At 38.2% G+C, this 16,594-nt stretch overlaps 1 protein-coding gene across 1 annotated transcript in view; it reads right to left on the bottom strand.

Annotated features, from left to right (window-relative positions):
* Positions 1–7,986: 7,986 nt before the first annotated feature.
* LOC139723735 (guanylate cyclase soluble subunit beta-2-like) overlaps positions 7,987–16,594 on the bottom strand; it is a 62,706-nt gene continuing 54,098 nt past the window's right edge. Inside the window, exons 14-16 of the mRNA XM_071634950.1 lie at positions 15,739–15,953; positions 13,040–13,168; positions 7,987–8,192 (exon numbers count right to left, since the gene is read on the bottom strand). Coding sequence (XP_071491051.1) covers positions 7,987–8,192; positions 13,040–13,168; positions 15,739–15,953 — 550 coding nt within the window. The remainder of the gene's footprint in view (positions 8,193–13,039; positions 13,169–15,738; positions 15,954–16,594) is intronic.

The raw sequence follows: 16,594 nt of genomic DNA, 5'->3' as shown, positions 1-16,594 counted from the left end.
ATGGTAGATAATGCGCAATTTCCCTTGAATGCTTGTGTAAAAGGGGGAAAATCTGACTACAGACTTTAATGCTATTCGGCAGTGAATAATAGCTACCATCACGAACTGAATTGATTACACCTGGAAAGTGTGATATTTGAAAGGTCGTGCGACAGACATCAGCAAACATATTATTAACATGTGTGTGCGAGCGCGCTCGCGTGCGTGCATGTGTGTGCGTTTACTTTAATAGCAACTTTTAGTATCAAAGAAGAGGAAACAGGTGAAATACTCGCAGTAAGACATACAAGAAAGCAGGGCGGATCCAAGAAGCAGTTCATATTTCTGGTGCCACTTCCGAGTTTAATATTTCTCGTTTTCTGATGACACTTCCGGGTTTAATTTTTCGTTTTGTCATGCCACTTCCGGGTTTCATCACCTGACACATCGTGCGTTTGCATGCATGCTTTTATTAAAAAAATAAATAGATAAATAAAGGAGGGCGCACTGACCAGTGCGCCATTTTCCTTTTATTTCTTTTATCTAAATTTGGATCGGCCACTGGAAATACGCTTATATCAGGGAAAGGGGAGCTGCGGAAGGGAAATTTGTATGGCCAGGAGAGTTCCTATTATCTTTCCTTAATAACATCCCGCGCCAGTCCGGCCCCGATGGACATAATAGAGATTGTCTCTTCCTCGAAGCATCGCGACTTCTCCTCCACGCAGATTGGAAGAGAGATAGAGATAGGCCTAGAGATAGAGATAGAGATAGAGATAGAGATAGAGATAGAGATAGAGATAGAGATAGAGATAGAGATAGAGATAGAGATAGAGATAGAGATAGAGATAGAGATAGAGATAGAGATAGAGATAGAGATAGAGATAGAGATAGAGATAGAGATAGAGATAGAGATAGAGATAAAGATAGAGATAGAGATAGAGATAGAGATAGAGATAAAGATAAAGATAGAGATAGATATAGAGATAGAGATAGAGATAGAGATAGAGATAGAGATAGAGATAGAGATAGAGATAGAGATAGAGATAGAGATAGAGATAGAGATAGAGATAGAGATAGAGATAGAGATAGAGATAGAGATAGAGATAGAGACAGAGACAGAGACAGAGATAGAGATAGAGATAGATAGAGAGGGAGAGAGATGGAGAGGGTGAGAGAGAGAGAAGGAGAGAAGAAAAAGCAAAGGGTTGGCCCTTTGTTTGTCTTCAGGGGTCGAACGATCATTGCAAAGTTGATGCCACCCGTATTAAGTTGTGTCAATAAAAAGGTCGATCTGTTTTGCCTTGGACTGCGACTCTCAGTCCCGTTCACACGAATTTGTCGCGTCAAGTGGTATTCTGTTGAGAACCCTCAGGATAGTAATAATATAACGAAGCGAGTGCATAATAAACTCTTGCCTAATCTAACAGAACCTCTGTTATAACAGAAGGACAGTCTTTCCCCTGTTTTCATTGCCTTCGGTCGTTTGAAGCCAACAGGTTTCTAAGCCCCGATTACTTTTACATTTTTGTTTCCTTACACACAGCAATATTCAGATATTATGTTATCAACCTTGACTCTTTACACTCTGTTATACGAGGCAATGTCTGCATCATAGTCTTTTATGATACCACGAAATGCTCTATCATCTTAATCCATGGCTTACCGGAGTCTGATACTCCGTGTATTGACTCGATGAGGGAATTACCGCATCCCTGAGGCATTAGTGTTCCTCCATGCCAAAGTCATGTTCACACCAACTGACATTCATAATGTACACTAATGATATCACCAAATGACAAAAGAAAAAAAATCTCTCTTGAATGGGTTGGGGTGCTTTATTACGTACATCTGACGCTGTGGGTTAGGTTGCTGATGCCATTGAGGAGGGGGCATATATGGCAGATAAGTATGGTGTTTGTTAGCATAATTTATCGCATTATCCCAATACTGCTCAAAAACGTGCGGTTGTCATACCGTCCATTGAGGTTGTTGGTTGTGACGTAACCTGTTGCTCTTCGGGTATCATGTCCTAGGATCTATATACCTCACGTTTGAAAAAAAAGAGAGTATCGATTAGGTCAATAACTCGATATTACGACCTGCAGAATAATTCTTCTCTCTGCTCTTGCTTTGAAGGATGCAAGAATATAAACATCTAAATATATCTGAATAATATCTGAATATAAGTTTGATGGGGGCGGGGTGATAGATTATAGCTTTCGGCTATGTTGAAATACCTAATCACGTCTCAACAGAGCAATAAGGTGCAAAATGAGAATACTGATTATGAGAAAGTAAAACTGATAATAATGAAGGGAACTACACCATAGGCCTGGTAGGCTAAATTTATATCATTATAATTATGATCATAATGACTGATATAATGATAATGTTAATAATAATAATAATGATAATATTAATAATGATAATAATAATAACAATAATAATAATAACAATGATAATAATAATAATATCAATATCTATAATGACAATAATGAGAGTAATAATGATATGATATTATTATAATAATTATAATTGTTAACAATATAAGTGATAAGGAAAATAACAACAATCATTATCAGCATGATATTGTTGTAAAAAGGCAAGCAAACCAGCATTACACTTATGGTATAAAAATCTATCATTGTTTTGAACAAGAATTGGAAACAATTAGAACATTGCCGTGGCCTGTGTTTTACATGAGAAGGAGAAGGAAATGTCATCAGTGCATGCAAGGAATGCATTTTGTATTCATTTTCTTTTTCATTAGTTTGCATGTATACAACCGTACATTTGTACAATTGTAGATTCAGATTGTCTTGGGGAAATGTCATACACTCACCTAGACGTATACACATGGCGAACCTGTCCGATATAGAATAACTTTCCAAAGCTACCACTCCTTTCTTTCTTTCTTTCTTTCTTTCTTTCTTTCTTTCTTTCTTTCTTTCTTTCTTTCTTTCTTTCTTTCTTTCTTTCTTTCTTTCATTCATTCTTTCTATCTTTTTTCTTTCTTTCAATTCCTCTCTCAGTCAATTTTTTGTTTGCATTTTATCTTATTTGTTTTTTGTTTGTTTGTTTGTTTGTTTGTTTTGGTACAGGGGAGGGGATGGGAGTTCTTCCAGCATGGGTCATTCTTTTCATTTAAATGTAGCATGTTCAGTAGCATCTTCTGACTGAGTATGATCTATCTTGCAAGAGATCCTTCGACCTACGATATCAGACAATCGAGACTGAAAGAAAAATGGGCGAAGAGATTAGTGTTCACAGCAACATTAGGACGATGATAACCCGATCAGGGCCGAACGGCCTATGGGTGGCCTTACATACTTGATGCCGTGACAAGAAACGCAGGTACAAAGATATTGTGTACTGTCTTCCATTATGCAAATTGTGTGAAAAACAGCCCTAGCTGACGACTTTAGAATTCGATTAATTTGCATTTTCGCGCTTGAAGGAAGGCGAGCGCCCCGCCACTTCGGGATCCCTTTTCCCGATTAAGCGGATGGAAAGAAGACAATGAAAGGGGCTAATCAAAATCGACGGTGGGACTTCCTTAAAGTAACTCTATGAGTGGCCAAATAAATCATTCCAACAGTTTGCGACTATGACGTCTCACGGACAGGTGGAACGAGCCGAGATTTCTCCACCTCCACGCGTTGGCTCCGTATCACCAATATACATACTTGCCTCAATTTAGCGAATCGAATCCTAGGGGAGGTATCGATCTCGCGTTTGTCTATTCTTCGCGCCTTTTCCTTGCTCGTCTTTGATGACCACGTACAGACGACACAAACAGCCTCGGCATGGATTTGCGATATTAAAAGCTTTACGGACAGTGAGAGTAAGCCTTACGGTATATCGACTAATCTTTCGTTGGTATACAGGGAGCAACCGCAAATAACTTGAACAGAATTGATCTCTAGACACATAATCTGGCCTTCATGAACGTTCATGCTACGTAAAATGGTTTACGTGTCTGTTATCCTTACCACGGTAAACAAGGGCAACAACAATAGTAAACTCCTGACAACAAATTTCTGCCGAAGTTTTGACTAAGGATAGGCTATTAAAGCAAATGTAATTCGCTATACCAAGCTTATTGAAATTTGAAAACCACGTTGGGAACAGTTAGATTATTGGAAAATACCCTCTCAAGAAAAACTGCTAGATTTTTTTTTTCTTTGTTTTTTTTTTCGGGGGGGGGGGGAGGCGGGAGGTTTACTATGGTTCGGTTTTATCATTCTTATCATTTTTCATTATCTTTTTAAATCTTATTATTTTTATATCTTTTATATCAGATTACATAATACATACATTTTCATATCTTTTGCCGTACCGGAAGCGGATGTCTAGGATACAGGGAGTTCTTACCTTTTTGCACGTCTCGCCAACTTCGCGGGAATGTTTGGAAGAGGTTATGTTCTCTTTGCGTAATTCTTGACGCTTTGATTGCATTATCGTCTCCCTTAATCTTATTCCTTCGTCCTTCCCCTTTATCTCTCCATCTTCTTCTCTCCCTCCGTCGAATTCCCACCTCCCCCACCCCGCTCTCTCTCACTCGCTCCTACCATCATCCAATGGCTCTTCTCTGCCGATTTATTACTCCTTATAACACGACAGCGATGCAGTGTGTTAAGACATGATCTGACCTTTTCCTCGCATCAGTTGTGACAACAAGAACAATAGTAGCGAAGCGAAGCATGAACTACGGCTTCGCACACCAACCTTGACGAGTGAAACGTTTGTTGAGCAGTATCTTTAACAAATTAAAAAAAAAAGATATGGAATTAAGCAAAAGCTTCTGGAGGTTATTATAAAGACAACGATGCGAACAGTCCCGGTCATTCTTTGTCGAGTCACACTTGGGTGGCGCCGTGGCGACCAAGCTGAATGCGGCAGCCATGGCGGCCGAGCACACGGACAAACTCGTCGACGCGTCGCGACGTACCCCACCCCTCGCTCCACTGCGAGGTACAATACAAGCAGCTTACACTGACATCGCACTAATTAAACTTTGGAGGCGTAAAAGCTGGTTGCTTTCACACTAATCTAGGTTATTCAATTGTGATCCCAGTGGGTAAAAAAGGTCAATTCTGACTTCGGTTATATACACCTGGTAACCAGCAATTAGAAAGTATTGATTACGCTTGTAGTCATTTCGGTCATTTCATTTCATTTCATTTTTTTTTTCATATTTCATTTCTTGCTCATTTATTTTTTCGTAGCAACCCTGATGTTGAACTGAGCTGAGAGATCGTTGAGGGTATAGTACATCCAATACAGACATCCGCTATCGATTACCGAGACCCACTCCGAACATGGAATATTGGGCAAAGATATCGTGTAACTGAGAAAATAATAACTGAAAATGGATGGACAGTAATAACATTGTGTTCGCACATTTCTGTCATTTCTCTATAGAGCCACGTACCCGAGGAATAAAGTACGTTCGCAAGTAGCATTTTTTCCGGTTGGTAGATAGGGAGATAGAGACTATTGCGGTATATGTATGAGTTCATTTATACTTTATAAACGCCAACAACGAAACAAAACTACAAGTGCGACGACATCAACGGAGGGGTAACTGCAGCGTAATGATGACTGACATAAGTCATTTTTCGTTGCCACAGGCCTACCCGGAGTGTTTCATAATTTATGTAACGACTACCACCTGTGGTATTTTTTTAATTGCTTCCGTGTCACCTGCTCATTTTTGTCAATAAAATAAACAAATGCGTTAAATAATAGTTATTGTCATTCTCTCCTGTTTTATTTCGCCAGTGATGTGAGAGAAAAAAAAAACCGCCCCATCAATTTACACAAATCTGACATTACATTTGAGCAATACATGTTCTTGACATCCTGGCACATAAGCAGTTGGGGACTTTTTCATGGGGTAAAGAATGACGAAGTCCTCGTCTTTTGACTTTGCATAACGACACAAAGCAAGTATCATCATCTCAAGATGATAACAAGATAATGAAATGCATGATTAATTACATCATATAGCGCCTTTAAAGCTGCGCTAAATCATCAGCTATTCAAGCCACTTTATTGACCATCCTTTGATAAATTGTTCCTGATCCTAAATAGCAGCTTGTGTCTTGCCATGTTCCTATGCTTTTGTATAAATATGTGCTTTTGTTTTATTTTTTTCTGTCCTGTCTGTCCTGTAGTGTCAGTCTTTGTTTGAACTAATTTCCTTACTAAGTTTCTGCGTCTACTGATGAGTTGTCCACAGTGTACACAAACTTTAAAGAAATCACTTTTTTAGAAAACGAAAGAACACTTGATTGACCGCTTTCAGAAAGCAGGGGGAATAATTGCTACCCTTAACATATGTCAGAATCAAGTTGATGGAATGTGTAATTTTCATGAAAAATGAATTTTTGTGGAATTCCCTTTATATTTTCTTTATATTGTTGTCCGCACATGATGCCATAACCTCTAGTAGTCTCCTTATCTAGCGGTTCCAACATCAAAAATTTAAAAATTCATAACGTTTTCATCGATTGTCCGATTTTCCTCAAACTTTCACTAATGTGTTCTACTAATGTTGCTGCTTTCACTCAACCCACATTTCTCTTTGGGCTTTGGTTTCCTTTCATAGTGCACCCCAACCCCTCCCCGGGGCATGGATAATGTAACAAGTTTGGTATGAAACTTAGAATGCTTTCCTTCTATCAATTACCTCTAATCTCACCGCACTGTCAACTTTTGTGTACTCAAGATTATTTAAAAAAATGCGTAGCTTATTTTAATGTTATATTCTGTCGAGGAGGAAATTGAATAGAATTGAATTGAATTGATATCCGAATCTCGAAGGAAAACAAAAGTAAGAATTGATGCTTCTGTTGAACTTCCTGGAGATAATTCTGGTCTCAAATCGAACGCTGTCTTGTTATATTGAGTTCAAAATTGACCTATATAGCGTTTGAATCTTATTATCCTAAAGATTTCAATAATCACGGAAGTCATTGTCTAGATGTCAACTATCACTATCAGGCGACTATAAACAATGATTTATTGTCCGTGTTTATCTTCGTGCCTTAAGAATGCTTGCGTCTGTTTACCTGAGGACATGATTTTTTTTTCTGTTTTTCTTTTCGCTATCTATCCAACCACCATGACGAAAAACATGATGCAGTGTTTCTTTGGCTTGTAAAATCTTTGAGTTGATTATGTGGTGTTTGGTGGACAGAGCACTTTATAAGACATCTATGTAAGGTGGTGGTAAGATGGAGGAAGACGAATTTCTTGTGTGAGAAGATCTAATGGATTGCTGTAACCATGGCAATGGCGTATTCTTTTTTTTTTTGGGGGGGGGGGGTTGTGTGTACGGTTTGACGTTCTCAGCACAAAATTTCGAGATTTAAATGGAGACGTGTGCAGTAATAATAACTGTAGCAACGCAGAAGGGATGTGCATTTTCTTTCTCTGTAATAACCATTGCGTGTGGGGAACAGTGTGCTCACAAGAAATGCATGATTCCCATAAACAGTGATAGTCGGTCTTTTTTCCCTTCTCTGCACAATAGGGATTATGTTTTCATAATAGATTCCTTTCAAATGATAAATTACAACAATGCACTCCTATACTCATTAACAGTATTCACGAAATGTGACATACTGGCATGAGATGTAATGAGAAAACAATAACGATATTTTTTTCATATGGAAGTGAAGCCGTGGTAGGGATACCCCAGTGAACGATTTGCGTTTACCTTCAATTAGGCTCCTTGTATTGCATTGTGGCACTACTAATGAGGCAATCAGGATGTATCACGTGGTTGCTGTAGGGTGTGTGAAGTGTTGGGACGTCATGTCAGCTTGACGAGGGAATAACAGATCTTAATGACATCCAAGACACGACCAGATATCTGCGTGAATATTCTGAATGACGCAGAGGGATTTGGTAAACACATAAATTAGATGTCGAATATCCATTTGAAAAACTCAAGTTCTCATGTCGTTGTCTTTCTTTCTTTTTTTTCTTTTAATCTCACAGAATTTGGCAGGTCTTGGATCCTCGTACATCGGGCGGTCGGCCCGCCCTTCCTGGCCTTGGCTTGCGTTTCGTCGACCCCTGCCCGCGATACCTGCTTTGCCTGGAGACGTTATCATCCTTCGCATCCTGCCCGTCGGCTCCGGGTCGCGACTCGGCAGCGCAGGCCATGTTGACAAGGTTTGCAGCTTCCTTGGACGATTCTAGACAGAAGCGGAGAGGCATTAGATGTTCGAAAGGCTTGGAGGTTTCAAGGAACTCCCCACAAAAAAAGGCAAAAAAAGAAAAAGAAAACAGTTCCCATGCAAGGGAGATGAAGTATATTTCCAGATCTCTTTTGTTGAGTGACTACAAAGCTGTCAGCCCTATTTGATTCGATACATCTTGATTTCAAGGCCTAATCAGGAGGATTTCCTTTGTCAAAGAGCATCATAGAACAATCAGAAAAAAAAAATGTTGAAAAGCTACTAAGGACAGCATAAATTACAAACGTCTATTCATAATGGACCCATGTGGAACAGGTTTTCAGTGTTGTAGATGGTTCAAACTGTCCAGCGGTTTTTTTTTTTAAATCACATGCGTGAACACTTCCCCCTAAGGATATTTGATAACCGAGAATTAATATCACGCCCAACCAAAATAATGAAGTCCGAATGATGCACGCGCAAAGAATAGCGCAGTAACTACTGTATCTACTGATTCCATCATAATGTTAGAGTGCAAGTGATCTACAACAGAAGTACCTACAGAGGGCGCTATAATGGGTGCGGTTTCGTTGCTCCTCGAACTGACTTGTTTGTTTTGTTTATCCCCTACCCTGGGAATGGATAAGGTCAAGTGAAATACCAAAGGCAAATGAGTAATATAAAAAGAGCACGATGAATAGGGTCAACATCAAAGTTCAAATTCATTCCATGTTTTGGTCTGACTTTCGTGACTAAAGCAAAATCAAACGGCAGACGTTTCATAACATTCCGACATTCAATAAAATGAAATTATGGGACGCCTAATGTTCATATTTACACAAAACAGTCGAATGAATCTCAGCCACTTTTGCAGAAATCAAACGAGGTCACCTCCTAACAAATGTTTCATGGGTATAGCATGGACACAAATTTTCTTCTACCTTCCCTTTTTGACATGAGACAAAAATAGAAGTGAAAAAAAAAAATCTGTCCTTCGCTTTTGATATGATAGCAAAGCAATTGCGACTTCGAGGTGGTTGGCTGGTATTTGGTAAACTTATCGACTGAAAACAAATTTTGTTGACATATTTCTGTGCACAAGCAAATGGGAGAATTCAAGTTAAATGACATTAAACAGTTATCAAATATTTTGCAGAAGTGCATGCGTCCACCGGCATTACTTCTTCTTCTCACATCGGACTTGGATTCTTAAGTCTCCTATATCTACCATTTCATCTGACAATTTTAATCAAGTATTCTTCTGGTCATTATTTTTTTTCTTCTTTTTTTGATAGGTTCTACAATGAGTTAAATGCCACTAATAGAAGAACGTCAAGATGCAGTGTAGTAGAGCACACTTACATAGTGTTAAATCTACAGTAGTGGTGCATCAAAAATGCAGAGAATTTATAGAAATGAAAGTAGGACAGGTAATATATAAAATAGAATACACAATTATGGCAGGTACTTTTGCAAGACGTGATTCCGCGTGGAAAGCAATACTCGTATACGGTGCTCGCGGAAACGTGAACAAAAGAGTCTTGCAGATTTTCAACAACACCCGAGTACCTACACCTAGATCATTAATTGAACTATTCTATAAGATTGTTGCAGCGTAATATAGATTTGAACGTTTTATTTTGAATCGTTTATGTTGTAAACATCCTTTATAATCATACATATCTCTGTTATGTAAATTGACGAGGGGGTGTTAATAGTTAACGAACACATTTCTGTTCAGTCTAACTTCTTTCATGAATAGGGAAGAAAGGTCCACATGTGCCTTTTATCCTGGAGTTGTTATTGTCTAGAAATCATAGATACTCAAAATGTTATGTTTTGTGTAATTTATTTAATGTAAAAACAATGGAAAATCGTGATGTAATAGGATCGTTAGCTAAATCCTTTGATTATGAGCACTATGACTGTATCAGACCTTGTGATTTCTTCTCCATATAAATGTCAGTATAACGCGTGGAAGCAGAGTTTGATGATAATCTATTCTAGAGCACAGCAATGACGAAAAAGGGGAAAAAAGCTAATCTCGACTATAGCACAGTGAAACAGAGATCCAAAAATTAAACTTTACTCAATCTCACACGCACGTAAACAGAGTACACACGAACAAAACAAAGCTTAAACCAATTGCATGCAAAGTTACCAAAAGTTTATTGCAGGTGACGTCACATACGCCATTAAGCATAAAATCGATAATTTAAATAGAATACAGATACAATAATCGTGAAACAAAAGTGTACAGTTCATGCATAGCGAAGGAATACAGACAGGATAATGTCGGGAGAAAATAAAAGTACTACAAGCCACATCAATTACAGCTTGCTCGTTCGTTAGCGCGACAAGTACTGATCCGAGTATGATAATTTCGTAACTAATACTGACAATTAATTGTGCCAGGGACTTCAAACAGTGTGTACAACGCCATGGGTTTTTCTGCGTCAATCAGCACTCAAAACACACATAAGGGTTTACATTCTTGACGCTTAGACATCAGATCAATTTGTAAGTACAGTCTCCTCTCGAGACACTTTCTTTTATCAAAAATAACTTACCCTGTTCGAAACAAAGAACCAGTGGAACGAGAACAATCTGCGCTGGATGTAAGACACATACACTCTGTAATTTTCCCTTTCCCCCTACCCTTCCCTCTCTCTCTATCCCTTATTCTATCCAGAGTAGCTAAGCATAGGGTCTCCATACCGTCAAGCCTCGGCTTATTTTGGATGCCCTTCTGTTTAAGTTCCTTAAGCTGTTTGTATTTGTTTTGTTTTGTACTAAAAACTATATGTCGATATACTGTTTGTCATGAATGACTTGTACACAATTATCTGACGTAACGGAATCAAGCAGAAATAAATCAAATCAAATCAAATCAAATCAAATCAAATCAAATCAAAATTAAATTATATTTTAAAAGGAATAAAAGTTTCCTGAACCGTCCAGCTCATCTGAGTTACGGTAAAGCGGGTAAATAGTGTCAAGCTTGTAATGCCAATGATTTTGGACTGGACGTTTTTCATCACAGCTAATCATATACCATTTTCCAGATCATCTCTATTAATGACATCAGTCATCTTCATGGAAAAAAATATTTGGTCTGTAGGTGATCGCTGAGGGCGCTATGCAATTCTCATATTCACACTCTTCGAGTGAGAGTACCTCGCACTGAAAAAAATAAAGTTTAAATTTGAATAGAAAACTGTAACAAATGCTCTAAAGTTTAGAAGAGTGGAGATTGCGCCAAATACTTAGAATAGGAAAGTTTATTGAGTTGATAAAGCACATTAATGAGACGACAATTGATGCAAACACACTTTGATTATAAACATAAAAGGATAATTTTCTTCCGATATAACTAATGTAGAGACACAGCATCGAGTGAAATTAAGTATGCTTCTATTCGGGCACTTTACTCGAAAAAGCATAAAATTGTTTAATAAAAATACTATTATACAAACTAACAAAATATATCGTTTGGTTCCCTGATGTCCAATGACGTGAGGACACTTTTGTAGCAAGACATAACAATATTCAGAATATTTAGATTCTATCAAATGAAATATCTACATATCTGTACAATATCATCTTAGCAAACAATAAAATAATAGTTATGATATTATATCAACCTAATCCAATCTACACATTGCACTAGGATATACTGTCACTTTTCTGAAAGAAACATATAAAATATGAAAGGAAAACAGTATTTACATTGTGCGAATTTTGAGCACTGAACGTTGCAATTTGGGGCTGGCACTGACATTTTTTTTTTTTTGAACGGGACGACAAATCATAATGGTTACGAAATTTTACTGATAGTACTTCTCAAAGCAGAGAATAGAAAAAAAGGCCTCTAGATTTGAGCTTGACCATAAAAACTAGTAACTCTGTTTTAACGTAGACTTGATTTACCTCAATTTGCTTCCGTGAGCTTTAGTTCTTTCCGTGTACAATTTTGTTCATAAAAAAATTATCGAATTCTTAGGTCAGAAATGTGTTACTCTTGTTTGTGCAGGACAGGAATGATTTAGAATAGTTTTTTCATCAAAACTGATGATGAAACAATGTATATGTCTTGAGGACATCGCTCAGTATGTCAAGTAGCATATACCTGAACCAGCGAATTTGTATCGCAGCAAGCACAAACATATGGTATATATGTTTATATTTTTTTTTGATAATTCATTTGCACAAGAAAGACAACATTCAACCGACAATGCTTTACAGCAATGAAAAAAAATAATAAACAACAAGTAAAGCTAAATAAATCGAGGACAGTTTCACAATGTTTACAACAAACTAATCAAACTAAAGTAAGATAAACCGTGCTTTCTATAAAGGCATATAGACAAAATGTACACTCGGAAAAAACATACGGAAAGAAAGAAAAATAAATAAAATGATGGTATGCATATATGCAATGTGTGAGGTGACAGTATGCACATACATGCAGTGAAGTCGGAGCAGCTAAGGTAACCCAAAGCATCAACTATGGTCTGTAAGGATTTTTTCTTTTCTTTTTTATTGCTCTTGATTAAATTTGTGTGAACAAACTCTGTGAGACAGCTCAGGCAAGAAATATTTGATTGGGACATTAAAGAATTCTTTGTACCAACCCCAAGATGCAAGAAATCCTAACGTTTTCAACACGTCTGTTACATAACGTGGGTCAATATGTTTCTGGTCATTTCTAGTGGACAATTTATTGACCCCATTGATCCCATTCCAGAGGCATGCATCTCGAGTGGAAATTGCAGGCCCAACACATGCGGGGGGAAACGTGCATAAAGCTGCGAGTGCGGTCTGTTTTTACGTGGCAGTCGCAGGTGGGGGTGTCGGGGTAGTACCTGTGGCATTGCTCCCTCTATCGGGGAATATCGGGGCAGGGATATGCATCGTGCTCGCGCTGGTGTTTTCGTTGTCTGGGTACCACATGGGAATGACCACGGTGCTGTCGTGGTGGTAGTTTGGGCCACCTGTTAGGAAGCAAGAGATAGAGGGCGGGCTGGCATGAAGTATTTAGCAAAGCCAAAGAGACAAAGGAACACCTGCGACTAAAAAACATACTGACAGAAATCGCCCCACACAGCTGGTATTTGACCAATCACGTGATCACAAGCCGCGTGTCCTGTGAAATCATTGGGGGAGGTACTAGTACATGTATGCAGTTTGTAATGCGTAGATGTTTGCAGGCCTGTGTGAATGTGTGTGTGTATGTGTGTAGGCCTACATGTTGTGCACATGCGTGTGTACTTGTGTGTGTGCGTTTGCATGTCTGTGTATTTGTGTTTGTGAAAGTCCGAAAAAAAAAAATCCCCCGCAAAATGGTATAATAATTATACAGTTGCGAATGGTGTATATTATGTGCATGTGTCTGCGTGTGTACGTATGCACTGTAATGGAAGTGTTTACTTTAAGGAGTGTGGGTCGAAGTAGGGAGGTGGACGAAAATATTTTCACCTTCCTTGTCAAACGAAGTGTGTGCTTGGTTGCAGTATATCAGTGTATTGTCTCTTCTTAGTTACGATTTAGTACTTGTGTATCATGATGTAGATAGCCGGGTTCACACGTACAAAATAGCGGGATGACGATCGCGCTCCATATCTCGAAATTTTTTGCAGCCGTTCACACGCTCCAAATTAGCGGGATGGCGATCGCGCTCGAAATCTCGAGTTTTTTGCAAGCGTCCACACGTGCAGAATTATCCCGCTAACTGCCGATCGTGATAACAGCAAAGCCTGCAAACTGGGTCACACAGTGCCCTTCTCCATCACTGCCTGCGCGTACTTCCCTTTGTCCTTCGCAGAGGCCTCGCTGTTGTGATGTGCGCAATGCATGATGGGATATAAAAACTCGAGATTCTCATCCCGACCGTTCACACGTACCAGCGGGGCGAATTATCCCGCTAATTGAGGAACTAGCGCAAAATTTCTTGGGATTAGCTTCGCGATGCTTATCCCGCTAATTTTCGGGGTTTTTCCGTCCACACGTGCCAAAAACTCGAGATACCGATCGCGATGCAAATCTCAAGATTAATTTTGTATCCCGCTAATTGGTGTACGTGTGAACCCCCCTAATAAGTGTCGGTGAATTTTTTTATTATCATGATGCTGTGAAAACAAAAATGTCATTAAACACAACAAGTTTTACCGTTATCACAAGCTTCTGCATTGGCTGAACTCGTACATGATGGAAAGAGAAAAAACAACAAGAAAGTACACGCCGAACTGATGAAGAAATTCATAACGAGTGAAGATAGAAAACAAAAATAAACATAAGCTGCAAATGAATACAGATTCTCGCTTTTAGATGATAATGCACATCTAAGCATATATAATAAAGCATTATATAATATAAAAAGGTCGAATAGAAGGCAGCAGAGAGCATTGAAAGCTACTTCAAGTTCCAAGAAGCAACTGGCAATAAGAACAGGATATCAAAACGATGACGAAATAAGGCGGCGTATGATGCGTTGAAGATGATGCGTAGCTTTGTTTGTTGGTTTGTATTTTCATTTTCCTCTGTACAAAAATTAATAGAGAGTTTGATCGCAAAACATCAGAGTAATTCCAGTTCAGTCATAAGTTGGTCCGATAAGAAAGAGTAAAATCTTAAGAGTACAACAGCGAAAAGAATTGGATATAGATTGGGGAAGTTATGGAATTGTGAGGTTTCGCTAATTTCTACAGAACAGTTCTCGTACAGTTGATCTCAATATGCAAATGAGGGAGTTGATGATGTCATCACCATACAATTTTCCATTGATCATGCAAAAAAAAAAAAGAAAATTCAATGTTTCTTTCATTAAAGTGTAAAACATAATGTTATTCCTGGTTGAATAGCTTCCGAATAATGATCAGTTAGACATATCAGGATTTGAGATTGGAGCGGAATTGCATTCGAATGAAACACCAGAAATTTCAAAGTATTTGTACAAAATATATGGAAAATTGTCAGGGAATGACATCATCACTTCACTATTTGCATATTCATATTGACAGTTCAAGAACTGTTTCCTGAAAAATTTGCTGAACTTCAAAATGTCATAACTTCTTTATTTTTCATCCGATTTCAATCAAATTTTCATGTTGTGCTTAAATAGTTGTCTCCTTCTTTTCAGACTAACTTTTAACTGGAATGGAAATCCTCCTTCAGCGCATTTTTTAGGCATTTTAAAGTAGGTCCAGAATGAGATAGAGCCATATAAAAGTTTTTCAGTGATACCTCATCTGTTACATAATAAAGAATATTCTTGAATTTTTATTAAAAACATTCCACATTTTCTTACCATTTCCTTGCTTTTTAGCAGCTTTTATCGCAAATGTCGAAGATTACCAAGAATGAAGTTAACTCGTTTTGATGTGAAACTCCTGTTTTTCACTATTCAATATCTCCAGTTTTGAAACGAATAGAATGTATCGCAGCTACCGTCTTGCACATCAATGTGTCCTATAAAAAAAAATGAAATCGATTAGATAGAATGCATCACATGGTGCAGATACAGAGCAGATAAAAGCATTTAGTGTACTGTGGATGAAGCGCTTACCATTGGCCACTTTGTTGGTTGGAGTTTGCGGCGGTGACTTGGATTTGTCCGTCTTTTCGGGCGTGCTGGCTGTCGAAGTGGGGCGCCCTCTACCGATGATTTCGTCGATGCTCGCGCCTTTGTTTTCCTCCAGAAAGTAGGTTAGCATTGTGCCTTTGCCCTTGACAACGATTTCCCCCCTCTCGCTGTAGCTGAACGCGTAACCCTGGAGACAGCTGGACGACAGGGTATGAGAAAGAGATCGAAGTAGTTGCGTGAGATGAACGAATAATAATCACAAAGCTTGTTATTCCGAATAACAGACGGTGTTTTTTTTTTTTTTACCCTTTATGTGCTTTGAGTACAGAGTGTATACACTGTCCCTGGCATAAAAAGGGTTAAAGGAGTGAACCATTTCCAGATAGGAAATTGTTTTCTTCTTTCTTGTGTCTTCCTCTAGGTATTTTTCATACCAAAAATAACATAGCTAAATTCAGCGAATGAGGAAAAAAATATTTGTATTAGACATACATGAAGTTTAAGGAAATTTGGACAAGTTGTTCAAAAATCGTGATATTAAAAAGCAAAGCAAAACAAAACAAAACAAAACAAAACAAAACACGGTTATTGCATGTGCCGTTATGGCTGCATAGAAACACTTCAAAAATCATAAGTCATAAAAGTATAATGATACAAAAAAAAAAAAACCCAGAAAATTCAGACTTATTAATGACAAAAATATATAACCTTGACATGTGAAGGCTATAGGTGCTCTCTTAAAATAATAGAAATAAGAGCGATTTTGGATTTTTGCCCTACTGTGACATCACACAATGTTCTAATCTTCCTATCAGGTAATGAAGACACATGGACTGAG

The sequence above is a fragment of the Diadema antillarum genome, unplaced genomic scaffold (genome assembly GCF_040938485.1).
Source record: "Diadema antillarum isolate AM-2024a unplaced genomic scaffold, OU_Dant_1.0 scf00000198, whole genome shotgun sequence".
NCBI classification, from domain to species: Eukaryota; Metazoa; Echinodermata; class Echinoidea; order Diadematoida; family Diadematidae; genus Diadema; species Diadema antillarum.
This window is presented reverse-complemented; position numbering and strand designations above follow the sequence as displayed.